We start from the raw sequence: 26432 nt of genomic DNA, 5'->3' as shown, positions 1-26432 counted from the left end.
ATGTATATACATGTGTATGTATGTATGTATGTATATACATGTGTATGTATGTATGTATATACATGTGTATGTATGTATGTATATACACGTGTATGTATGTATGTATATACACGTGTATGTATGTATGTATATACACGTGTATGTATGTATGTATATACATGTGTATGTATGCATGTATGTATATACATGTGTATGTATGCATGTATGTATATACATGTGTGTGTGTATGCATGTATGTATATACATGTGTGTGTGTATGTATGTATGTATATACATGTGTGTGTGTGTGTGTATGTATGTATGTATATACATGTGTATGTATGTATGTATTTACATGCGTATGTATGTATGTACATACATAGTTATGTATGTATGTACACATTTGTATGTATCTATGTATGTATGTATGTATGTATGTACATGTGTATGTATGCATGTATGTATATAGATATGTGTGTGTATGTGTGTGTATGTATGTACATACATAGTTATGTATGTATATACACATTTGTATGTATCTATGTATGTATGTATGTATGTATGTATATACATGTGTATGCATGTGTATGTATATACATGTGTATGCATGTGTATGTATATACATGTGTATGTATGTATGCATGTATATTCATGTGTATGTATGTATGTATGCATGTATATACATGTGTATGTATGCATGTGTGTATATAGATATGTATGTATGTGTATGTCTGTGTCTGTGTATGTATGTATGTATATACATGTGTATGTGTGTATGTTTGTATGTATACACATTTGTATGTATGTATATACATGTGTATGTATGTACATGCGTATGTATGTATGTATGTATGTATGTATATACACATTTTTATGCATGTGTATACATGTGTATGTATGCATGTGTATACATGTGTATGTATGCATGTGTATACATGTGTATGTATGCATGTGTATACATGTGTATGCATGCATGTGTATGCATGTGTATGCATGCGTATGTATGCATGTGTATGCATGTGTATGTATGCATGTGTATGTATGTATGCATGTATATGTATATACATGTGTATGCATGTGTATGTATATACATGTGTATGCATGTGTATGTATATACATGTGTATGCATGTGTATGTATATACATGTGTATGTATGTATGTATGTATGTATATACATGTGTATGTATGTATGTATGTATATACATGTGTATGTATGTATGCATGTATATTCATGTGTATGTATGTATGTATGCATGTATATACATGTGTATGTATGCATGTGTATACATGTGTATGTATGCATGTGTATGCATGTGTATGTATGCATGTGTATGCATGTGTATGCATGCGTATGTATGCATGTGTATGCATGCGTATGTATGCATGTGTATGCATGTGTATGTATGCATGTGTATGTATGTATGCATGTGTATGTATGCATGTATGTGTATATACATGTGTATGCATGTATGTTTATACATGTGTATGCATGTGTATGTATATACATGTGTATGCATGTGTATGTATATACATGTGTATGCATGTATGCATGTTAATTCATGTGTATGAATGTATGTATGCATGTATATACGTGTATGTATGCATGTATGTATATAGATATGTATGTATGTGTATGTGTGTACGTCTGTGTCTGTGTATGTATGTATGTATATACACATTTGTATGTATGTATATACATGTGTATGTATGTATGTATTTACATGCGTATGTATGTATGTATGTATATACACATTTGTATGTATGTATGTATGCATGTATGTATGTATATACATGTGTATGTATGCATGTATGTATGTATATACATGTGTATGTGTGTATGTTTTTATGTATACACATTTGTATGTATGTATATACATGTGTATGTATGTATGTATTTACATGCGTATGTATATACATGTGTATGTATGTATGTATTTACATGCGTATGTATGTATGTACATACATAGTTATGTATGTATATACACATTTGTATGTATCTATGTATGTATGTATGTACATGTGTTTGTATGCATGTATGTATGTATGTATATACATACGTATGTGTATATATGTATATACAAGTGTATGTATATATGTCTATACAAGTGTATGTATATATGTATATACATAGGTATATGCACATGTATGTATATGCATGTGTATGTATGTATGTATACATATTTATGTAAATGTGTATGTATATACGTATTTATGTACATATGTATATACATGTGTATGTATGCATGTATATACATGTGTATGTATGCATGCATATACATGTGTATGTATGCATGCATATACATGTGTATGTATGCATGCATATACATATGCATGTATGTATGTATGCAATATCTAAACATTTGTCTTTGCTGTTTTTAAGTTATTTGTGTCAAATATAAAATATTTGTTTTTAAATCTAAAAGTTATTATTACAAACAGAAGCCTGTGATTCCGCATCTTTTCCTACGTTGGACAATAGAAACGATCTCCTGCAGTGTAAGTTGCATCAGTCAGCAATGACTATCCTCATCATCATCTTTCCCTCATACACAAATCATCTCGTCTTCTTTTTACAGATTTTTTCCCACCAACTTTGGACCCTTTCACCGCTCACAGAGAGCTTTCTCTGACCGAAAGGAACCGCGTGGTCAGTAGAAATGGAGAAATACAGGATTACCCTGACAGGTTTGACATCTGGGGTCAGGTGTTGTGTCGCGAGGGCTTCCAGGGCCGCAGCTACTGGGAGGCAGAGTGGGATGGCCAGCAGGTGGCACTGGGACTCACATATGATACTCACATAGGATATTGGAAGAAAGGTAAAAAAAAAATTTTTTAAGTTTCAGTGTCATTAAGGTGTTCACCACGATTATCAAAAGTGTGTCCGATTATGTTGTCTCCTAAATCAGCAATCAATCAAGAAAACCTTTTATTTTTTTCATTCCTTTGGTTTATTTGTCCTTTACTCTCCATCCTCAGGGATCATCTGACGAGTGCAGACTTGGACACAATTCCCTTTCATGGTGTCTTCAGTGCAGCCCATCTTCTTTCACTGTTTGCCACTGTAACCAGAAACAGGCGGTGGAAGTTCCCTGCAGCCCTGTATCCCGCAGGATTGGAGTGTTCCTGGACCACGATGCAGGTCTGCTTTGTTTCTACATGGTGAAGTCCACCTCCTCCACAAGCTGAAGGCTGAATTCAAGCAACCTCTGTACCCTGCAGTGTGGCTGGGAACCATGTCTACAGTCACCTTCTGTACCCTAAAATAAGCATGAAATCATCCAGATGGTATGTAGTTTTATCATCCTTTACAGAGAGCTATGTTTTAGATGGTAAAACTGACATGTTTCATGTTGTTAGCATTACATTCTGTCCAAAGCTGACAAGGATTTCATGATGCATTTAAAGACACATGGCAGATATGAAATTTTAACTTGAAATTATTGCAAATGCAGTAATGAGGAAAAACAAATATGAAAGTTTGGCACCCTCTCTTACCATTTATGAATATGTAAGGGGCTTTGCATTTGCATTCTGCTCCTCAATGCATCGTGAAGTTCCTATGGGGGGAGTTCATAAACAGCAGTGCCTCAATAACGAGTTGTAATTATAGTTGTGATGGTTTTTTGGGGCTTATGTTTAATTAGTAGTGTCACCTTGTAATATTCAAAGCTTGTTTGCTGAGCCTCATTCTGGGACCTGGAAGCTCACAGGATCGATCAATCCCTGAGATTTCTTTTCATTCTCAGGGTAAAAAAGTCTTGCTCTTTGCTGATTATTTTCTGCACAGACTTCTACAGTTAACGCTATGAATTAAATTAGACAGCTGCTTCAGTGCAAGAGTTTTTATTATTAACCGTTGACACAATCAGCAGAGAAACGAGGCATGACGACGAGACGGGAAGAGATGGACTTGGATCAGATCTTATTGAATGCTGCTACATCAACACTCTGAACCTGAAACAGAGCAGAGAAGACTTGTTTACTTTCAACTTTCCAACAAGTGAACAATTTAATTACAAGACCTTAAAATCTTTCACCTATTTTCATGTTATTTTGGCCACTTGACAGCAGCAATGTACTGACAAAAGCAACTCAAAAAGCCTGACCACTTTATAAATTTGCATGGGTGTAGGTTGGTAATTAGGTCACTGGTTTGCAGTGAATAGATTAATAACAAGCCCCATAGTGCCCCTTGCAGCAAACAGAAGACCATTTTCTAAAATTTTAAACTATAAAGTGAAGACATGTTTGCTTTGGAGGACTATAACACATGGCCTTGTGGGTAAACCCAACCAAAACATGTGTGGCAAAAGTTGTATGGAGATTACAGTTCCATGTGTTGCTCTTATGTGGTGGAGACGGAATAGTCCTGCATTGCGCCTCCTGAGGAGGTGTTACATTGTGCAAACTGACATAACCAGAAAAATGTCAACCCAAATTGAACAGAGTTCCCACTTGGACAGTCGAGTGGATTTTGCTTCCTGTATTTGCACCATATGAAGCATACCGTGTCCGCTTCTTTGCCTGGAATCAAAATGATACACATTTATGATTCTCCAGACGAAGCAGACTTTCTGAGCAAGGCGCACTTAAAAGTCTTATTTTCTCCAAAATCTATGAATGTCGTGTGACACGCTGCTTATATAGATAAAAGGCAAAAACATGAGAACGTTAAAGGGGGAAGTGTGGGCGTAAAAGAAGAAAAAGACGATGCAAAAGGCATGCCCTCAGTAGGTATATAGTACCGTTATGTACATTCTGCAAAACATCGGTTTGGCGAATGACCACTTATTAAAATGGCACATGTGAAGAGACACGCTTACGAAGCACAGTTAAAACTGCAAGCTATCAGCTACGCGGACAAACACTGGAATTGAACAGCCGTGAGAGAAAGATCAATGAATCCATGGTTCGTAAGTGGAGGAAGCAGGAGAACGAGTAACACAAAGCTGAGTTTCCACGGAAACAAGGCGAGGTGGCCCGAATTGGAAGACCGACTCGAGCCGATTCAGGCTTGACGAAGGAACTCCAACCGCTGGTATAAACAGGGCGTTCAAAGTGAAGTTGCAAACGACGTTGGAGCAACGGATGACAGATGGCGAACACAGTTTTATCAAGAATGAGTGGCAGCGCCAGGCGAGTTACGCCATTGCGGATGCTTGGACTAACGTGTCTGCTTGCACTGTTTGAGCTTTCACAAAAGCCGGCATCATTTATGAACCCGGCATGTTCAATGGAGAACTAGCCCAGCTGTTCATTTCAGATACAGAAGATGAGGACGTTGATTGATTTGTGAATGAGATTTTTTTTTTTTTTTTTTTTTAAATGAAAACATTGCTAAATTCTTCAATAAAGTACAGCTGAACTCAGTTTTTCTTCTGCTGCCTTTTTTAAACGCACACAAGCAAGCATGTTTTAAGATAGAGTACTGGTATGTTTTACCATTCCCTCACATAAGGCGCACTGGATTTTAGGGTAAGTGTTAAATAGAGAAATATCCCCCGTAACTGAGACTGCGTCTTTGAATACAGTGCGCCTTATGGTCGTAAAAATACGGTATAATAAACCTTCAGTTGTCATGGCTACACAGCCAATCAGAGGTTGAATTGGGGTTAAAATAAAAAGTCAACACTGTCATCTGTCTGCACATGTATGTTATGAAATGTAAATAAACCTGGATGTACTGAACATGTGTGTTTCTATTGTTTTGGGAAACAGCTAATACTTACATAGTCTTCAAACTTGGTGATCTCCTCCTCCAGCAGGTCTGTTCCGACTTTGTCGTCCTCCACCACGCATGCAATCTGGAGTTTCTTGATGCCGTAACCAACAGGAACCAGCTTGGACATTCCCCATAAGAGACCGTCAGCTTGCACCGAGCGCACACACTCCTCCAGCTTCGCCATGTCTGTTTCATCATCCCACTAAGAAATGGGACAAAGGATGAACCAGATCACGAGTCGATCCATGTTTAACATTTCAGATTCCTGAAGGCAACACAGACCATTAGGAATTAATGCCAACTTACTGGTTTCACATCCAGTAAGATGGAGGACTTGGCGATGATGGCGGGCTTCTTGGCTTTCCTCTCTGCATACTCCTTCAGCCTCTGCTCTTTTAGTTTCTCTGCCTCTTCATCTTCATCACTACCGAACAGGTCAATATCGTCATCGTCTTCATCCTCTTTAACTGGAGCGCTGGTCTTCTGCTGGACTGTAGTGCCCTGGAGGGTGAGCAGTTCAATTTGATTTAAATTGAACATTTTAAAGACAGAGTATCCTTACAAGCAATCTATGTGTCCTGATGGACCTAATAATTAAATACATAAAAGCAATCAATAAGAGCTGACGTTTGTGTAGGGGACTGAGGGAGACGGAGCTGGGGCCACAGATGCAGGACTTTTCTCTAGAACAGCCACCCGACATTCAAGCTTGGAGAGCGCCGACCGCAAGTCCTCCACCACTGCAATGACAGGAGTAAAGCCATGTAGGTTCAGTAATAAAACTGTTAGGAGTCATGTATGATATTTTAAGACAGATATTTTAATAATAAACATTGAAAATAATAAAAACGCAGTCTGGATCATTAGGAGTCAATAAGGATGAAGTTACTCAAGCATCACTGTTACACAGTTACATTAGTGCTTTGGTGTTTTAGTGAATTTCAGTCATAAAAACATATTTACTAAACATGTAAACATTTTGCAGTAGTAGATTATTTTCACTTTGCAGATGCTGACTTGTAAACAACAAAGCATGTGTATTGGACTGCTACATTTTCATCGAGGTCATGCAACGCCATGAATGCTTGGTGAAAGCAGATTGGCCAACTTAACACTTCCATTTTTATTCCTCATGGTAAATAAGGAATGTACTTCATGGAAAACCTCTTACAAGAGATACCAATAAAGTTTTGCAGATAAATTTGTTTAGAATGTTTAATTGTTTCAATTAAAGTGAGTGAATTATTTACAGATGGAAATCCAGATGTTGTAAACAGGTATGTGCAGTATTAGAGAACAGTGCAATATAATGATCATCATGATAATAAAAGGGCTGTTTCATTTCCTTACCTGTGCATGCCAGTTATTATAAAACATGCACAAAAGCAAAACTTCCTTTAAATGGACCGCAGCCATCCTAAACAATTTGATGTTGGTTTTTTTCTTGACAAAAACAAGCTCCATGAATGTAAAGACAGAATATGCATATTCTCTACGAGCTGCAGACCCACCTTTGTGCAAACTTTGGTTCTCCAGCTCCAGACTCTGGATGCGACAAACAAGTTCTCCTTGATCTGCTGGACTGTTGCTGCTCGCGCTCTACACAGGCAGGACAGAAAGACGTCAGAATGGTTTAGAGTGATCCATAATATACAAGTTGTGTACTAAACATTAAGAAAAACTTTATGAAAGAATGCACAATATAGTAAATTTTACAGCCAGAAATAACAGAAAAAACAAGGTCTGCATTGACCTAGGCAGAAAGACACGACAAAAAACACACTTTTCACCCAATTCCACACACACTATAAGCTGAGTGCAACTGTTGTCCACGGAGACAGTGACCAAAGGCAGAGGTGCGTCACATGACCCAAGACTTGAAGGCACTTACAAGCTGGAACTGATGGTACAGGGAAGGCTGAGGAGACCCTCTGTTACACAATGTAGTCTTCAGCTGGGAGGAGGAGGGGATTTCAGGTATGAAAAAGAAATGAGGGGAAAGGGAGAATGAAGCGCATGCCAACAGAACAGGGAGCACATGGAGAAGCCAGAGTTGGGAGGTCATGGAAGAGATCAGGCTAAAAGCTGACGAACACCAACGTTCAGCTGAGATGAAAAGAACTAAATGCGAAAAGGAAATGATCATAACCTTCTTCAATGTTACCAGAAGATCTTTCATACACGACATATGGACATTGATTTATTTACTGTCAACGTGCATGTATGATAAAAGCATTATGCCACAAAGCAACAAGGATAAACATTTTCCTTCATGAATCTAATCAACCCAGCAAACAGAACTCGATCTCAGTCCCAATCAGATCCATCCAGAACTACCTGAGGAAACCAGCTTATGAAGGACAGATGTCCAATTATCAGTTCCGTGCCTAAAAAAAAAAGCTTTTTTTTTTTTTTTTTTACTTTTTTCATTCATGACTCCATGATTTTTTCTTTATGCATCAGTGATTCAATAATGTGCTCATCTAACCATAAAATAACTGAATAATCATTCAAATTCTGTTCCCATAATTTCCAAAAGAAGTTGTACATGTTATGTCATCACAAAATACTTTATTTTGTTATATAACCAGAAACTAAACCAGTGTAGACGTGCCACAATGACAACCTGTTCAAAGGAGTTTCTTTGTGTTGTTACACGCTTACTAAAACTATGGGCTTTGTCTGCCACACACTTTATAAATAAAGCCAAACTAAATGCAACATACCTAATTTTAAAACCCACCAAGCTGGAGAGACACTGCAGCTCCTCAAATATTCTCTTATCCCTGGACACCAGCTCATTGGCTGCCAAACACATCTTTCGCAATTTCTGTATGCAGAAAGCCGATGTAGCACAGAACGCTGGTCAAAATGTCCCCAAAACGCCTTCTCCAAATGTGCACCCAGTAAAATCAGCCCTCCAAATCCACAACATCCCAAAGTCCTGAAGGTTGAGCCGAAATGCTTCAAAACGCTGAAAGCCAATGAGTTAACCACTAAATCTAACTGTGAATTCAGGTGGAAACTTTGTGATAGGAGCCACATCGACCTCTGCTACGTAACGCATTGCATGAGGATCATACTTACTCCTGCTAACGATTTCTGGATGTTTTCCCGAGCCCGAGCGATGTCTTGCAGGATGGTGTTTGCTCCAACATCCTTGAAGAAAGCAGAAGTCAAGAGACTCAATGATTTATCAATAAAGTTTATTAAACAAAGTCATTAACATTTGCTTTAAAATAAATTCAAATTGTGCAAATCTGGACCTTTTAGCATGACAGGTAAGTTAGCTTGATAGTAAAATAAGGAGTGCATAACATCACTGCAATGGCTGAGTTAAAACCATCATTTTAACCTTAAACAATGCAGCTTATATAGATAAAACTGTTACATGACATACATTCACATTCAGTCTTTTGCCCCTGTAGCTTTTATTGTGTTTCAAGTAGGGATGTTCTGATGCCATTTTTTCCTGTCCATTAAGGAAATACCTGGAGTTTATCACCTTGCTTTGTAGGATTAGCAGCCATTTCTAATATTGGTTCGAGTCCAACATTAGATGTAACAGCTTAAACCAAACAAATAAATCAGGGCATAATCTTTTATTATTTTAGATGTGAGAATCAGCCCGGAGATGGTCTTCCTCTGATGAAGAGGCTTCTAAACTCTGTTGCTCTAATCAGCAGCTGATCTGCTGTTTTGGGTCAGAACACCTGACCCTTCCACCTCCAGCACAAGACGCTTTACCTGTGCGTTTTGTGGCGACCCGTTCATGCGCTCATAGAAGCGTCTTTCTGCCTCATCATAACGAGGTTTGTCAAACCAGATCTTCTCCTGGGCCAGAAAGTCCACCGTGCTCATTTTTCTAAAAGGGAAAGCGAGGAAGGACAAGAGGGATGTAAGGACAGGAAGTTGTGTTATGTTAACTACTGTTGTCATTTTAATACTTACAATCAAAAGGTAAAGTGTAAAATCTAAAATTTTAAGATGTAAATGGCTTAGTGGATGCATTTATCTATTCACACAACCAGACTGCCTCACTAAAACTCCACAAACACTGAAAAGAAGCTGGAAAACGACTATGGCTTGTACAAAAAGTCACTCAGGGAAACCAAAAGCAAGAAAGCAAAGAAAGACTGAACGAACATGAAGGAATCAAATGAAAGTAAAGCAAAGAAAAAGTACATTTGTAATAAGGAGAATACATGATGGAGGGGGGGAAAAGAAACTCAATGGAAGATGAAATAAAATGTCTGAAGCAGTTCCACTCCCGGTTTGGTCATACTTGTCCCTTCGTGGGGCCTTGCGGGCGACCGACGGTGCTTCCTGCCTCCGATCCTTCTTCGCCACACATGCTTCAGCCGGACTGGCGCCGTAGAAACGGCTTTCTGCAGCGTCGTATCGGCACTTGTCCAGCCACACCCGCTCGCTGTCTGGGTGGAGGAAATAAGTTCCTGACGCTTCTTCTCCCTCTACTGGCTCATCTTCCTCCTGGATTGGATGCAGAGCGTGGAAGACTTCCGCCTTACCCTGGAGAACCACCCGTTTTTCCTCCACCACCACTTCCTCCTCTTCCTCCTCCTCTTCTTCTTCCACAAGGCTTTGAGGGTGGTCGCTACCTCTGGAGGTGGAGGTGCAGCTAGATCTCTTGGAAGAATTGTTCCCGTACAGAGTTTGGTAAAAGGCTGCTTCGGCACGGTCATACAGCGGTTTCTCCAGCCACACGTCTCTCAGCAGCTCCACTGGGACGCAAGGCAGCCCATTTATCGACTGCCGAGCGATCGGTGTGGCAGCGCCTTCCTGGATTATGGGTGTCGCAGGAGTTGGAGCCAGAGACTGATAACCTTCATCAGGTGTTCTGGATGAAATGGAGTGATTAGGTGGTGATGGCAGGTCCAGAGAGTTTGGGACGGATGGCTGCATGGATTCAATAAAGCGGCGTTCTGCTTGATCAAAAGATGTCTTGTTGACCCAAACTGCCTGTTCGACATGATGGCAAGCCACCTGATCACCATGGTGACATGCCAGCCCTGAGGAAGATGGCGCCAGTGTGGATTGCGTCTTTAAGCATTTGCCAGAGGACTGGGGTGAGAAGTTGGACTGGGAGCTTGTCAGCCAGCACTGGTAGAGGCTCTCCGCTTGCTCGTAGATGCTGCGTTCAAACCACACATTCGCACACTCGGATTGTAGACCGATCAACGTGTTGCGCTGGTCATGTGGGTGGCTCATCTGTTTGTCTGGTTTCTCTTCATTCTTGATTTCAGATTTCCCCTCTGATTGGCTCTCAGGATTAGAAGAACGTTTCTTGCGGCGTCTGCTTTTTCCGCTGCGTTTTGCATCGCCATTCAAGCTGCCACTCTCTGGAGATGAAGATGCAGTCTCTCCATTTCTCTGGCCTGACTCAGCCTTTTTCCTACCACCCGGTGCTGCTTTTCTGGACTGACCCGGCTGATCAGGTTCCAAAGGATCCTCTACAGAGCACTGGGAAATCTTCTTGGACATCTTTGATCCGTTGCAGGAAAACAAAAGAGAATAACAAGTACAGGCTTTTGGATTAGTTAAAGACAGTCAGGAAGAATCAAAGACACAAAGGGGTTCTTTTTTTTTTTTAGACATGAAGTATCACTTCTATCTTGTTGGTTATAGAGCTGGATGTTAAACAATAAACAGTGTCTGAGAAAGAACAAACAACATGCTGAAAACCAGTAAACATTCATGCAGATTAATGGAGTTGAAAATTGACCTTTCGGCAAACAGATTCTTAAAACAGAGATTGAAACTGTCATATCTTTTAAGATCTACTTCATAGTGTCTAGTTTCATATTTATAGCATTTAACTGTTGCTACAAGTGCACATAAAAACCATTAAACATACCACACCGTTGAGTACTCTAGGGATGTCACGACTGCTTGATTTAAATATTCATTGCACTTCATGATTAATTACTTGTAAAAATCCCTCAAAATAATCTCTTTCCATCAAGAATTGTCGCAATCATACCAGCAGATAAGCTGCAACTCCTACACAGAACACAAAGTCAGATCGTCTGCATGTTACCAACTGTGTTGTGTTTTTATTATTCAATGTGTGCGTTGTATAACAGGTTTGTTAAAGGGGGAAAGTACAGTCAAGAACAGTTATTCCCTCAAAACACCCAGATAAAGCCATCCTTGTCAAGTTACTGCAGTTATAGAACAAAATGACCAAGTTTAATGGTGAAGGAAAGGTCACCAGTGCCTAAAACATGAAAAATCTGCAGTAAGAAGAAATACTTAAACTATGTTTCACCACCTGCAGGACGAACACTAGCTTCGATGCAAAAGGTAAGTTCTCAATAACTGGGTAAGATTACATTAACATCCACCTAACGTAACATTGTAAAGAAATGCAATCTTGTCATTTGCAAAGTTTTGTTTGTATTAGACTCAGGTTAGGTCTTACAATCCAAAGTGACCGCAAAGCCAATGCCCTTTTATTGTCATCAGTCTAAAACAGCTGCAGAAGAAGCCATATTTCATTTCAGACATATCATCTTGTTTATTTGACCTGTTCCTGGTATATTTATGCTTCAAACTGCAGCTCTTCTGCTGATAATTAAAATGCCAGCTAGATGTTTTTCCATGTCTTTAAATGTTATTTAGGTTGAAAACCATTTTTTATCATATAGTTCACAGAAAGAAACCTTTTAGCCTTTTCCTGAGAGGAATCTACAGTTAATATGTGGGACTTATTTTTTTGTTCAACTTCACAGAGGGGATTTTTGTTGGAATGGGACTTTCTGGTTGCTTTACCTTTTTACTTACATTATTTCAATATTGGCATCAAAATATAGAAATAAAAAACCTATTAAGGAGTATTCATGTGGCTTCACTAATTCAGTGTTAAATTTTAATCATGAGGAATGTGACTACTTTTCTGACAACCATGCCAGGAAAGTCTAGAATTGAGACATCTCTACAGTACACTACAGCTTGCTTTAAAAAGCATTTCAAGACACAAAACACAATCATATGAGAGCATGCAAAAACGGCAACATAAACACTGATGCACGCAATGAATGCAGTCACAAATCGCACATCATGCAACTGTAAGTCATGGAGTTACGTCCTCTATATCCCCTTCATGCTGCGAACAGGTGTGAAACTAACATGCAACTAAAACCGTTTTTGAAGTCGCTTCCTGCTTGATGGGAACCAGAATTCAAGCTCTCAACTCACCTTCCTCGGTAAAGGGGTTGAGCTCAACCTAGCGTCAAAGTTAAATGCTCAACACGTTCTTTTTATCCAGTTAACCGCAAGCCATTGAAAAAGAAATTCAACAGTCACCACCTTGCAAACTGAACTGATATATGGCAAACAGCTATGTGGGGGGGAAACAGCAACACAAAGCTGAAACAAAAAGGCACATTGATAATGTTTTTTTTTTTTTTTAAATACTCACAAGTTAAATTCTGAATGCTTAGTGAGAGGAAAAAAAGTTGCATGTTACGCATTTCTCTGAATTCATTCCTAAATATCAGTAAACTTCCTGTTTTTACTTGTTTCATTTCATATTCAGACAATTAATAAATAAGAAAACACTTTCATTACCACTTGCAAGAATGTAAGCAAAGGGGAAACCTTTTGTGCACACTAAAGCTCTCAATCTGCATCAACCTTATTTATAAATAAGGGGGATGAAACAGTTTTTATGTTGCATCTTTACAAGGTTTACACACACTTGTGGACATCCGAACACCATAAGAAGTCAACACTGGAGATGAACAGAAACTTGATTACTTAAATGAAAAGGGGTAACATATATAGCAGAGCAGCTACATGAGGAAGCTAAGCTCGTTTTTCTGTGTGCTAAATTACTATTTCTGTAAACTGTTTTGACGTTTGCACTATGAAACCATGTAAATGGTTGAAATGTAATAAAATTGTAGATTATTTGTTAAGCTTTCCCTTGCCATCACACTGATGGTGTTCAGAACTATTCCTTTTTAGAAATCTCTGCTTGATTAAAGGCAGAGGTTATCCCACTTTCACTTCATATTTAGTTTCAGCATCATGTTAATAATACTTTCAGCACATGTCACAGCTGAGCAGATGGTGTCAGTGCAGAGTCAAGTCATGACTTCACAGCAGGCTGCTAATTGGTTTGTGAAATGCACTGCAGGAAGATTAAAAAAATACTAACCCTAACTCCCACAATTCTCATTTCAATACACCTCAAACATACTTAATATCTGACACCTTTTATGAATAAATAACATATGCCATTATTTCCATGTTGCAGTTTTATTTTGCCTAAATAGAGCATAAATCTACACTGAGAAGGCACATTTTGCACACTGAATGCATGCATCTTTCAGCAAACAAGTTTCAATAAATCACAACTGGGCTCTGTAGCTACCACAAAGGATTACTGTATTTTTAGGGATCTATTTTTGGAAGCAGATTTGGTCCTGTATCGACCGTTCCTGACAGCAAGCAGGTGAATGTGGCATCAGCTCATGACAGAGACTTTAACATTGTCTCAGTACTACTTACCTGGAGAGAGAGTAAGTATAATTGTTGGTTTATGTTTATCTGTATTTATAATATGGGAAGACAACATTAAATATAATTTCTGTTTATTACGCACAATTTAAAAACCTAAAAAAAGGTGATTGCTGGTGCAAACAGATGACATGTGATTCCCCAATCTTTATCCCACAGATACTCCTGTCAATAGGAGTTCAAGAGTGACTTGCAGGGACATGAATAGCGTTGTTATCCAATTAAATCTTTTATCTAATTTATTCAGTGGTTTCATAGTTGAATATAGAGGACTCTGAAGCTAAGATGATGAATGAAAGCCTGTCAAGCAAAATGCAGAATAGCAGAGGATCAGCTGGCATCGTGTAAAAGATCCACCTAGCTAACCCCATTAGCTCTCTTTTGTCATATTCGAATGACACCGTGCTATTATAAATGCTTGAACACAGCAAAAACCATCGCTTGTACATATGCTAGAAAAACCATACTCTGATAATGACCTTTAATTTAAAAGTCAAACACGCGCAGCTTTTGAAGCCGGTATCCGGCAGGCGTGACTGCCGCCCCGGGAGGCGTTAGCAATAGCAAGCAGCTACATCCAGCAGCTAGCCTTTCAGCTAGCCATCCAGCTAGCCGAGGCTAAGTCAAACCACGCTTTTATTCACCAGTTTCTAAAACTGTCACCTTAATAAGTCCCCCAAAAAGCCCCCCAGCGCTGGAAACCTAGCTGTCAGCCAGCCTTGGCTTTACTTACTGCTTTGTTTTCTGTGTGGTGGATGTGAGGCAGGTCGTTGGATAAAACGCGTGTTTCTCCAGCCGAGAGTGACAACGGGAAGGAGGAGGAGGAGGAAGCAAGGAGCAGCGATGATTGTGTGATCTTGGAGGATGGGGGAGGGGGGTTATGAATCATTAATGTTGCCTCGTGTCTTCTGCTGAATGAATGCTTTCAAGTGCAGTTATGAACTGCTGTTTCTGACAAAAAGATATTAAATGTTTATTTAAAGCTCAACAATCAGTATTTTTTCCAACATTTAATTGTTTAAGCACTTTGTCTATAATTTTATAATTAAGCAGTGTATAGTTGTAACTTTAACGTATTGTTTACTAAAATCTATTTTTTTCCACCCAAAGTTTTATTCTAAAAATTTAACTTTTCCATCATCATTTGAAAGTATTATCCAAGGTCTAAAAGTGGGCCTTGAAGCAGAATAATGTACTTATTTACACTTTGTTCCATATATATATATATATATATGTGTGTGTGTGTGTGTATGCCAGGGGATGATTTTAAAACCACAAATTAATTCAACAATTAAATGACAGCAAGCAATACAAAGACCAAGTTTATTAAAATGACACTATGAAAATCAATCCTACACACACTTTGTGAGAAATCCTATACATTTTTCCAACATACTGTATTTCCTACATCTTAGATTATCACAGTGCAGCTGCACAACCGTCATTACTGGTCAAAAATGTCATTTTATGCATCTTTTGGTCAAATAATAACATATTGTGATCACTATTTTTAATTTTAAGACATCCACAGATTCAAGTTCCACTCCAGGCTTTACAATATATATTACATAATCCAGGCAGGGTCAGATTTTCACATTTAGTAATTTTTTTAATGTAGAAAATTAGTTTTCTAATCATTTTCTTCCTCTGCAGTAACAGAACTACGCAAAAGCCTCGATTCTGTCCTCATTTCTTCATGTTCTGCTTCTAAGCATAGGCTTTCTTATATTAATTTAATACGGGAAAAGGAATAGCTTTCCAGGCTTTTTTTTTTCTTTAAGTTTTTCATGTTTTTCTTTAGATATTTGCTACTTTTTCAATTATTTTCAGTCCAGTCCTTTTACCTGACCATTTTCAGTAGAGTGTGTTTTTATTAGGTCACTTGATGTCAACTTTATGAGCAATAAAAATATGAAAAGGCACCTAACTCAGGGGATGAAGCAGTGTTGTTCACACGCAACAGACAGCTTAGCGGAGAAGCTGTGCTGGATTGGATGATTAGGCACTTTGTTACGAGCAGCATGTTACAAAGTTGCATTAGTCGTCTTTATTTCCTAAGACGCATCTAAGAAAAATGTAAAACACAACACAGACAATATAGTAGTTTTGCTGTAATGATGAGTAATCAGTAACTTAGCATGTCAGAGACTATTTGCGCCACTTTATGGTAAAAACTCTGTTGGACCCCATTTGATGCTTGTCTTTTTCCCCCTGGTGGATACTTTTTGCACTACAATATTTTTGACATCACAAGGTACAAAACAGTAAATATACAAAATTATTTTTGTTCATTCTTTGTTAATTTTATTGTTACGTTATGCTAAAGGTGCAAATAAATACTTCATTAAAATATATAGAATTTCTCCCCATTTTTTCTTGGGTTTGGCGTTAAAGGGTTAAATAAAACCACATACAGCAGATAAGAGATATCCTGGAAAAAAAGGGAACAAATTCAGCTCGGACTGGACCTGAGAGATGCATCTGGATCTTCAGCGGTACAAAGCCTCATCAGAAGTGGTTTCCATGAAATGGTGGCTATAAAGAAGTCATTCTTAAAAGGAAAGGAAATAGATAAAAAGGCATACCTAATGAAATATCAGGCAACAGGTCCAAGGTGATAGGGGTATAGATCCTCCCCCAGAGCATGGACTTAAATATTATTGAAGCACTGTGAGATCATCTGGACAGAGAACGGAACAAAGGCGGGAAAACATCCAAAACAGAGCCTAGGAAAGTCCTTCAACGAGCCTGGAGAGCTTTTCCTGAAGAAACCTTGTAAATAGCTGCACTTGTTTAATGTGTTCCTGGTAATATATAAATAAATAAAGAGCAGCTCAAGACTTTTGCACAGCACTGTGGAGCAAATGTGGCGAAAACTGGAGGCTATTCAACTTTCTGTGATGATAATGACACATATATATACTACCTTGTCAAACCACAGAGCTACCTGACCTGTATTACTGATTTAAATAAAATGAGAAAAATATATTAGTGTGCATAATAAACAAAAAATCTCTTCACAAACTTGAGACCAAATATTTTCCTAGTATAAATGGTTCACATTAAACTCTTCTGCCCACAGCTGGAGTGTAAACAGTTAAGGAAAAGTTAGAGGAAAAAATGAATAAAAAACTGTGCTTTTGTCCTGTTTTTCTTTTTAAGTTCCATGTTGAGCGAAAAGAAATAAATCTGTTTGCTTTGAGGCTTTTTTTTTTTTTTTTTTCAGTTGAAGCTGAAGAAGTTTTTTAAAAGGCAACCAGTCACTTCCTGCTGCCTGCCGCAGACTTTCTCCCGAGCTCCCTGGCCCTCTCCGTGGCCGACTCCACGGCGCTCATGGTCGCCGCCCTTACGCCACCCTGTTCCAGCGTGTGAAGCCCGTAGATGGTTGTCCCGCCTGGAGTGCAGACCTCAGAACGAAGCTGAGCTGGATGCTTCCCCGAATCACGTAGCAGCCTCCCAGCACCCTGCGGCGCACCAGGACAGCCAGATTTAACTTCTATTCATACAATCTGAGGTCTTGTATTTAGGATGAGAACATTGTGAAACTGACCAGAACCGTCTGAGATGCGATGCTATGAGCTAGAACGCTTGGCATCCCCATTTTAACAGCTCCTTCTGCCAGCGCTTCGGCAAAAAGGTAAACCTGCACAGAAGAATCACACGCATCAGAGCCAAAGACGAAGGTTCAGATTTCATAAAAGGATGACTTCACATCATTAAGGAGAAGATAAATCCCACAGTATTGCTGCTTTAACCATAATATAATGTTACTTTAAGATGTTTTACACTTACAGTGGGCATGCATGTTTATTTAAAAGGATGTTAAAGCTTATATCGAAATAAAATAAACTCTACATCTTTTGTAATTAGACATGTTTTCCGGTTGATAAACAGTTGTGTTCATATGTATTCATCCCCTTTCATTAAAGAAAAGGCTGAATTTACAAAGTCACTCAAATAACTAGAGACTTACAGATAACCAAAAATTTGCAAAAATATAATTTAGTAATATAAGACACTGTTTTTTCATTTAATTGAGTTGAAGAAAGAAAACAAACAAATTGGTCCAGGACAAAGTGGAGCACTTTTCTGTTGAACAGTGGGACAAAATACCTGTCAACAGGTGCAGAAGTCTGACTGAGAGGAACAGAAAACACCTGACTGGAGCGGAAACATTAAAGGATTGTTCAACTAAATATTACTTTATGAGTCATGTAATATGTAATAAATGATCTTATTTGTTTGTTTTTTAAAAAAAATTTCTGTTGAACCACAATTAGAAAATAATGGAATGATTTTCATAAAATTATTTATTATTACTTTTTATTATGAATTTCAGCTTATTTTACAGGCAGCTGTTTTGTTTCCTTCTTCAATGAATAAATATGAGCACAACTGTAAATGTTTCTCCCTCGTCACGCCTAGTTGGATTTTTTTGGTTTATGAACCAAAAACCAGATTTACTGAAGAGGTAAAGCAGCAGAGATGCCAGTGGAAACGCTACAGCCAGCATGTCCCAATTCAACTGGAGTTCCTTCAAACATGGCAGACTGAACGACGTGTGAAAGCTGCTTGTTGTGAAAAGAGATTCAAATTAAATGAGTGGTTTTCACACCGAGGTTCCACTGAAGGCAGAAGCGGCGTGGAAGTGCTGCGGGGCAGGTACACCGAGCTTTCTGCCCGGCACGCTGTTCTACCAGGAGTTTCAGAACAGATGGATTCTCTGTACACGTGAGTCCGTGAGGAACGCATCATATCCAGAGAGTTGGTGTACTTATAAGCTTTAAAGAGAACAATAAACCAGCAATGTGGTTATCAGGCCAGTCTGACTAGTTCTCACGTGTCTGCTGTTTACTTCTTCATGGTGGGGATGTGTGGGGTTAAAACGGTGCAGCTTTCCACCTCCAGGATAAACGCCTTGTTGTCCATGGATCCAAGCATCAACTGGACCCTCTTTCACCAGTAGGGTTGGTGCAGGTGATGCCAGTAACGAGGATATGTTAGCGTTTCAGAGTAAAATGGGTTCTGAAGTATGGACATGTAGTCTTTTACTAGTAAAATCCACCAGATACACTTCTGCCTGAACAAACTGTTCTTCTCTAGATTGAGGAGGTTTCAAAGCAGCAAAAGCAGAACAGAAGTGTATTTTAGAGAAGCAGAAAGTGACTGCGCTGCTGGGATGCTTCAAGAACGCACCTTGTGGAACAACTCCCATTGACTAATGTTGCCATGATCAGCTACAAAGGCGCAGCAAAGGAGCTGCGAAGGCGCTGAGAGGGGCGCTGCGAAGGCGCTGCGAGGGGCGCTGAGAGGGGCGCTGCGAAGGCGCTGAGAGGGGCGCTGCGAAGGTGCTGAGAGGGGCGCTGAGAGGGGCGCTGCGAAGGCGCTGAGAGGGGCGCTGCGAAGGCGCTGCGAGGGGCGCTGAGAGGGGCGCTGCGAAGGCGCTGAGAGGGGCGCTGCGAAGGCGCTGAGAGGGGCGCTGAGAGGGGCGCTGCGAAGGGCGCTGAGAGGGGCGCTGCGAAGGCGCTGAGAGGGGCGCTGCGAAGGCGCTGAGAGGGGCGCTGAGAGGGGCGCTGCAAAGGCGCTGAGAGGGGCGCTGAGAGGGGCGCTGCGAAGGCGCTGAGAGGGGCGCTGCGAAGGCGCTGAGAGGGGCGCTGCAAAGGCGCTGAGAGGGGCGCTGAGAGGGGCGCTGCGAAGGCGCTGAGAGGGGCGCTGCAAAGGCGCTGAGAGGGGCGCTGCGAAGGCGCTGAGAGGGGCGCTGAGAGGGGCGCTGCAAAGGCGCTGAGAGGGGCGCTGCGAAGGCGCTGAGAGGGGCGCTGCGAAGGCGCTGAGAGGGGCGCTGCGAAGATGCTGCGAAGACGCTGCCAAGACGCTGTGAAGACGTTGTGAAGACGTTGCGAAGGAGCTGCGAAGGGCGCTGCACAGCCGCACTGCGGTGCTTTCATGTTCAGTGGAAGCGAGGAGTCCTAGTTTCTCCAGTGTCCAGTGTGAGAGGAACTACATTGTATTTAACAGCTATGGTCTGTATAACACACTGATTAAATGTTGTGGACATTTCATTTACAGACCAGATTAGATTTACAGGTTATGTTGCATGATCTACTCACAGACAAATACTCAAAAAACGGTATATGTTCATAAATACTTATGACCTGTTTATGTGTAAATATTTGCCTTTTATTCTAATTTTTTTTTTTTTTATTTTATTTTATTTTGAACCTGTCAAAGTTAAGCTCATGTCTGGCACTGACCCCAATAATAAAAAGATGCTTTAAATAAAAATTATATTTTAGATTAACTTTTTCAGTTTGATGTTAAAATACATTTCCACCTGAACCTGTACATGTTTTTATTAAAATGAGCATGATACTGCATGTTTTTGACCCTGCGAAGAAGCATTTTTGTTTTATTCTGTCCCAAGTATTTGTATTTTAACAACAGAGATATTTTACTATAACTTCCTCATTTACAGTTAGAGCTGTGTTGTTATGTTGCTGAGTCTTACAATCAACATAATCCTCTTTATGTCAATTATTTTTATCCATCTAAATGACAATATTCTTATAAACTGCATCCTTTAAAGAACGCATTGATATTAAAACAAGAGACTTTCCATAAACCAAACAATCTCTGGAAACTCACAAAAGCAACTCCACTCCCGCTCAGTCCTGTGTGGATATCAATCCAGGCTTCAGGTCCCTCCTCCACCAAACCGCAGTGATGCAACAGAGACCGAAGCAGAGTACCGTCCTCCTGCTTTGCGTGGGATCCTCGTGCAAACAGGAGTGCCCCCTCCTGAACCAAACACGGGAGGTTTGGCATCAATCGGATGGCAACCGCGTTCTCAGGGAGAAGCTTGGAATCCAAGCAGAGAAACAAAAATGAGACACGTGACGGAACGATCACGTCTCGGTGGACATTGAGTTTAAAGGCTTAAACGCTGGCCGTGGCACTCACCTCCTCTAATGTTGCCAGCGTTACTCCTGCAGCAACCGACACGATGACGTGTCTGTCAGTGACGTACTGCGAGATTTCCGTCAGAACAAGCGGAACCAGGTGAGGTTTAACTGCGATGAAGACCACATCTGATCCACACACCACCTCAACGTTGGAGTGACTTACAGCTACGCCAAGCTCCTGAAACCGTCCACAAACATCAGCTTTTCCAACTACAATAAATGATCCCAAACACAGCAGCAGATCTGCAACAGAAGGACTGAAAGCAACAACAAACTAAAGGTGTTGCAGTGATCTAAAGTGCCATGGAGGGAACCTGAAGACAGCTGTGCATAAACAAATGCTGCAGATCTCCATGCACAGAAGCACTGAGGTGCAAATTTCCACCACAAACATGAGAGAGGTCACCATTGCTCCATTTTTATTGCAGGAAGCTTTTACAAGCTATGCATATTTTCCCCACACACTACCCCTGTATTTGGCTTCGATTTGATCAAAGACATAACAGTACAGTGTAACAAACAGGTCATGTGCATTTTCACTGTGACTAATTCACAAAAATACTTTATTACATAACAGATCTCACACTCTGTTACCTCATAGTCTCTAAGCATAAATAAAGGTAATAAAACAAATGTTTGGTGTTCAAACCTATGGAAAAAAAAGTAGAAAACATTTTGCAAGACTCTGCTGCAACAGAAGGAGGTATAGAGTACACTCTGTGGTGGAAATTATGCACATATTGTAGTTTTAATGTGTTTCTCCTTTATTAAGCTTCTTTTATGTAGTACAAAAAATATATTCTGCATAGTTTAGAGTAGTTCAGAAAGCTTGCTCTAGTAGGTTCATGCATAAAACTGAATGTTCTGTTCAAGGCCTGTTTCAGCTTTGACTGTTACCTTCAAGCTGGTAGTTGTTTTAACTAGTGCTGCCAGGCAAAGGTTATTTGTGTCTGCCTAAAGATCAGCTGTAGTACCCTGAGCAGGGGCGGAGCTCTCGAGACCTCTCGCTCACAACAACTGGGCATTGTCAATAAACTGGACAGAGCATGGTTGGTTTCTAGATTTATTTCTCATCAGATAAATTCCACGACACACTGAGGTGAAACTGATTCACCTCATTAAAAACTAACTGGAGAGCAAAAAAAAACAGGAAAAAAAGAGGTACCTGAAAGCGTCCTAGATTCCTGGCAGACGGAGCGCTCACTTTGACGTTTACAGGAAGAACGCTTCCTACAGCATAAAGCATCCTTCCATCAAGCTCTGCTCCAGCATGTCAACAGCATAAAACACGCAATTTTTCATCAGAGTGGGTCGTATTTCTCTGCACTCACCAGACAAGATGCCCTTAGCGATGCCGAAAGCCATGTTCCCCGCGCCGATGAAGCCGATCTTCAGCTGCGAGTCCATCTCAGGGTCCATTTTGATCTGAAAGAAAGACAGAGATGTGGTAAAGAAGGAGCGCTGAGCGAGCGACACGCCGCCACCGTGATGTTTTCCACAATTCTTCCACAACAGCAGCTGCTTCCAGCTTTTTAAACAACACAATTTTATACTTTTGTCATCTGATAATTAACTGATTGCTTCATAATAAAAAGAGAAAATCAGTGGAGAAAATAAAAGGCATATCAACTGAAACGGACAGTAACAGCTGTAATGATGAGTATCAACAAGTTTTTAACCTAATTAGAAAGTTTCACTCTAATTCATCTTTCATCAAACCAGAAAACTCTTATTTGGCTACTATCAAGCTTTCAATGTTAAGTATTAAATTAAAAATGTCCTAAACCTTTTCGACAATGTGAGAAACACGCAGCTTTTTTAATACTGATACCAGTTTACTGTGCAACATCAATACCTTCCTATCACTGTTGCCGTAGTAACATGGCAAAACATACAACCACAATACGGCAGCAGAGAAGTGAAATGGGACTGTGCTGACTTGTCATTCTAAACCATCTTAACAGAGACCTGATCCCAGCATGAAACCAGGTTAAAGCAAGAAATGGAGTTAAATCCTGGTTGACAGTTGGTCAGTAATCAAGTTTCCTCCCCTTCCCCCCATAAACGATGCCACGACCTGATTCCCCCATCTTCATTGTCATGCAACAGCATAACAACCCGATTCAGGGTTTCTAGAGTCAAATAATACAGATCTGCAGCGCAGAGTTGCTGAAAATCAGTTTTCCCTTTTCCTCACAGACAGGTCAGAGGTCACGTCTCTGCTAAACGAGTTGTGCTGGATTTGAAGCGATGACACAGAAAAGCTGCTTTTACAGTCAAAATGTCTTGTCCATAAGGCTGCAAGATATGCTTTTGTCCCGATTCGATTCCGATGTTTTGATGCTGATTTGATTTAAATTGCGATTCTCACAATTCTTTGATATTGAGGACTTTTGTAGATTAAAAACAAAATAAATGTATTAAACTTTTTTTTCTCTTCATTCTCCTTGATTTCAATCAGAAAAAAACAAACCAGTAGCCAGACCATCATTCTGCTGCTATAATGTCCAAGAAGACAAGTTAAAAGATGAATAAAAACAATAAAAATGACAAAAATTTTATAATGGATTATAAAAAAAGATTTTTTTTTTTGTTCAAAAATCAATTTCAAAATTGTGAAACAAAAAAAAAAATCCCAATTTTTTTATTTTTTTATTTGATTTTCCCACCCCTACTTGTCAATACTGTTTTTTGCCATTTATTTTAGTTTAAAGAAATAAATAAGCCAAATATCTTTATGCAATACTGCCACCAACGTTAACCGTTAGGCTCCGTCAATCACAGCTTATCAGCGTACATCCTGATGGCTGATCAATCGTTCCTGCAATAACGTGTACTTCACCAACATTTTAATGCTTAATTCTTGAGTTTTTAAATGATTAGAAAAACTTTAAATTGCTTATTTTCCTGGGGTTTTTTTTCTTCAAAATTTCAACATATTGACACGTCTGCAACATTAATGCAAAAAAAAAATTGTGTTTGGTTTGAATAGATCAATGTACCGAGGAAATTCAGAATGCATTTGACAAACTAACAAAAATAAACTTTAAGAGATGTCATGACGTGTAGCTCTGTGCCGACAGAAAAGCCAAACACTTCCGAAAAGGACATAAAGCTAAATCAGTGTTGAAACACCTCTATATCAACTAGGGGTGGAAAATCGAGTCGAAAAATCAAATATCAGGATTTTTTGCTTCACAATTTTGAAATCGATTTTTATCTGAATTTTTTTTTTTTTTTTTCCCAGATAAAAATAATCCATTATAAATTTTTTGTCATTTTTATTGATCTTTTTACTTGTCTTCTTGGGCATTATAGCAGCAGAATGATGGTCTGGCTACTATATATATATTTTTCTTAATTAAAATCAATAAAAATGAAGAGCAAAGAAAAGTTTTGTACATTTTTTGTTGTTTTTAATCTACAAAAAAAAATCAAAATCAAATCGAATCGGGACAAATGCATGTTGTCACAGCCCTAATACCAACCCAGCTGCAGATCATGATCAGAAAGAGGTCCCACAGGAGCAAAACATGAACAGTAATAGTATAACCAAAAACCACTACAGTCTAGGAGTCATGTGACGCTTTTATAACTACTCTAGGTCCTAATAAATCTCTTCTCAGATGCTTTTTGTAACATTTAGTTTAAATCTCCCCTCATTTAAGTAATTTTGTTGTCTATATTTTTCTGGTATCACGATTAGTTAAAATTTTACAGGTTTCATTTTGCATCACGCAGTTGCAACATCTCTCTATCATCACACAACCTCCAACATCTAACCATTCAAAGACTTCCTGCAGGACTGTTATATTTGCATTAGTTTCTCTCCTTTGCAAACATCACAATGAAAGCATGCAGAGAGACAAAGCATGTTAGAAATCAAATCCTGATCTGGTGGCTGCATCGTTTGCACGGTGACCATCCCTACAATTAAATCCAGGCTTTGACTGGTATTGTCCGGGCAGTGCTGTGGCCAGGGCAGCATCGACGCATCTCCATCCGAGTCCTCTGTCTGCTCATCGTTTCTGTCGGAGTGGACCCCAGCTGCGACCAGAGGACGTCTGGCCTCCATAATCGCGATCATGGTTTTCTCATACCTCCACCAGCCCTGTATTTTAGTCGGTGCCGGGGAGTCAGGCTCCCGTTTAAACTTGTAATAAGCACTTTTTAGAAGTTTCCAGCGAAACTTTAACTGGTCCACAGATCTGTGATAACCAGCCGCAGTCATTCTCCTGTGAGCCACCTTAAAGAGTTTGGTATTCCTCACTTTCCTCCCGTCCAGGCATTTCTTCATGTCCAGCTCCTTCAGGATTTCAAGGAATAATTCCGTTTCCTTTACGTCCCAGTTCTGCTTCTTTATGCCGGAATCTTCCATTGTTGTGGGAAAGCAGCTCGTTATCTCAGACACAACCCTCAGTCTGCTAGGTTGCTAATGGGGTGATGGCATGTCTGGCACTACAGGAGCGATGCTGAGCCGATGTTAGCGCAAATCTTCGCACTATTTCATCAACAAGCGCTAAAACTGCCCCGATAAAATTCTCCTATTTTATATGAACAAAGCTAAAATAGCTGAAAACTAGCGGTGCAGCTGCATCTAGCTAGGGATAGCTAGAAAATAATCCAGGGCAGATTAGATTAGAAATACAATCCACGTGTTTTTTTTTTTTCTTTGACTGGACAACCATAAAGTTACACGGAGTGACGAAAACACGATGACACGCGATAATGTGGGAAAATATGTAGCTAAAGTTGGTATTGTAGTTTTTATTCACCTGAATTTTTCAGATTTGTTGACGTCCTGAATTTCGAAGGAGAAAATTGTAGTTTAATAATTATACTGTCACATATGTCGGTAACACCCAGAACATCCACACTAACTGTCGCTGCAGCAACTGTAGATTTGTTTGTTGTATACATCTGCACTGCTCTACGGAACGGGCGGGTACATTCCCGAACTTTCAGACACATTCCCGCACGTCTATTCGTGCCACAGTTTCAAGTTGTACTCGTTGAATAAATCAAACACACACCAAACTCGTCCATAAAATAGACGAGCAATGCCATTGGTTGGGTCTCCGCAGATTTAGCTGTCATTTCAATCAGCTGTGTGCAGGAATCGGCTGGGAATCTGCTCTGCAGATTCATACAGGTATGTAATTTATGCTGTAGACATATGCATGTCGTTTTGGTATGTTGTTTTATAAGTTTAATTTTATTTCACCGGA

At 39.6% G+C, this 26432-nt stretch overlaps 2 protein-coding genes and 1 long non-coding RNA gene across 4 annotated transcripts; 1 reads left to right on the top strand and 2 right to left on the bottom strand.

Annotated features, from left to right (window-relative positions):
• Positions 1-2352: 2352 nt before the first annotated feature.
• LOC306759427 lies at positions 2353-3048 on the top strand. The gene is made up of 3 exons (XR_013771425.1): positions 2353-2475; positions 2556-2795; positions 2956-3048. It is a non-coding gene; the product is annotated as an uncharacterized lncRNA (long non-coding RNA).
• A 553-nt stretch (positions 3049-3601) lies between these two features.
• eef1db (eukaryotic translation elongation factor 1 delta b (guanine nucleotide exchange protein)) lies at positions 3602-15086 on the bottom strand. 2 transcript variants are annotated; one of them, XM_079245166.1, is made up of 9 exons: positions 14979-15086; positions 9449-9566; positions 8789-8860; positions 7593-7655; positions 7213-7300; positions 6329-6441; positions 6008-6202; positions 5709-5903; positions 3610-3933 (listed from the first exon to the last, which is right to left on the bottom strand). In XM_079245166.1, exons 2-9 carry the CDS (start codon positions 9560-9562, stop codon positions 3895-3897), a joined length of 879 nt encoding a protein of 292 aa, XP_079101292.1. In that variant the 5' UTR covers positions 9563-9566; positions 14979-15086; the 3' UTR covers positions 3610-3894. The 2 variants fall into 2 exon arrangements, with proteins under 2 accessions (XP_079101293.1, XP_079101292.1); XM_079245167.1 differs by lacking the exon at positions 7593-7655 and having other exon boundaries at positions 3602-3933.
• A 726-nt stretch (positions 15087-15812) lies between these two features.
• On the bottom strand, positions 15813-25582 carry pycr3 (pyrroline-5-carboxylate reductase 3; the record flags this gene model as incomplete). The annotated part of the gene is made up of 7 exons (XM_079245463.1): positions 15813-17709; positions 17796-17888; positions 20888-21100; positions 21203-21382; positions 22370-22434; positions 22536-22629; positions 25121-25582. 7 exons carry the CDS (start codon positions 25580-25582, stop codon positions 17506-17508), a joined length of 1311 nt encoding a protein of 436 aa, XP_079101589.1. The 3' UTR covers positions 15813-17505.
• Between the last annotated feature and the right edge of the window lie 850 nt (positions 25583-26432).

The sequence above is a fragment of the Telmatherina bonti genome (assembly GCF_933228915.1).
Source record: "Telmatherina bonti genome assembly, chromosome: 8".
NCBI lineage: Eukaryota > Metazoa > Chordata > Actinopteri > Atheriniformes > Telmatherinidae > Telmatherina > Telmatherina bonti.
This window is presented reverse-complemented; position numbering and strand designations above follow the sequence as displayed.

Bases quoted from the DNA above. Each gene is read 5' to 3' on its own strand.
- eef1db (XM_079245166.1), bottom strand. From the start codon at position 9,562: ATGAGCACGGTGGACTTTCTGGCCCAGGAGAAGATCTGGTTTGACAAA. The intron at 8,861-9,448 runs GTAAAGCGTCTT...GCTTTCTTCAAG, and splicing joins GGTCGCCACAAAACGCACAG to GATGTTGGAGCAAACACCAT. The intron at 3,934-5,708 runs GTAAGTATTAGC...GCTCTGTTTCAG, and splicing joins TCACCAAGTTTGAAGACTAT to GTTCAGAGTGTTGATGTAGC.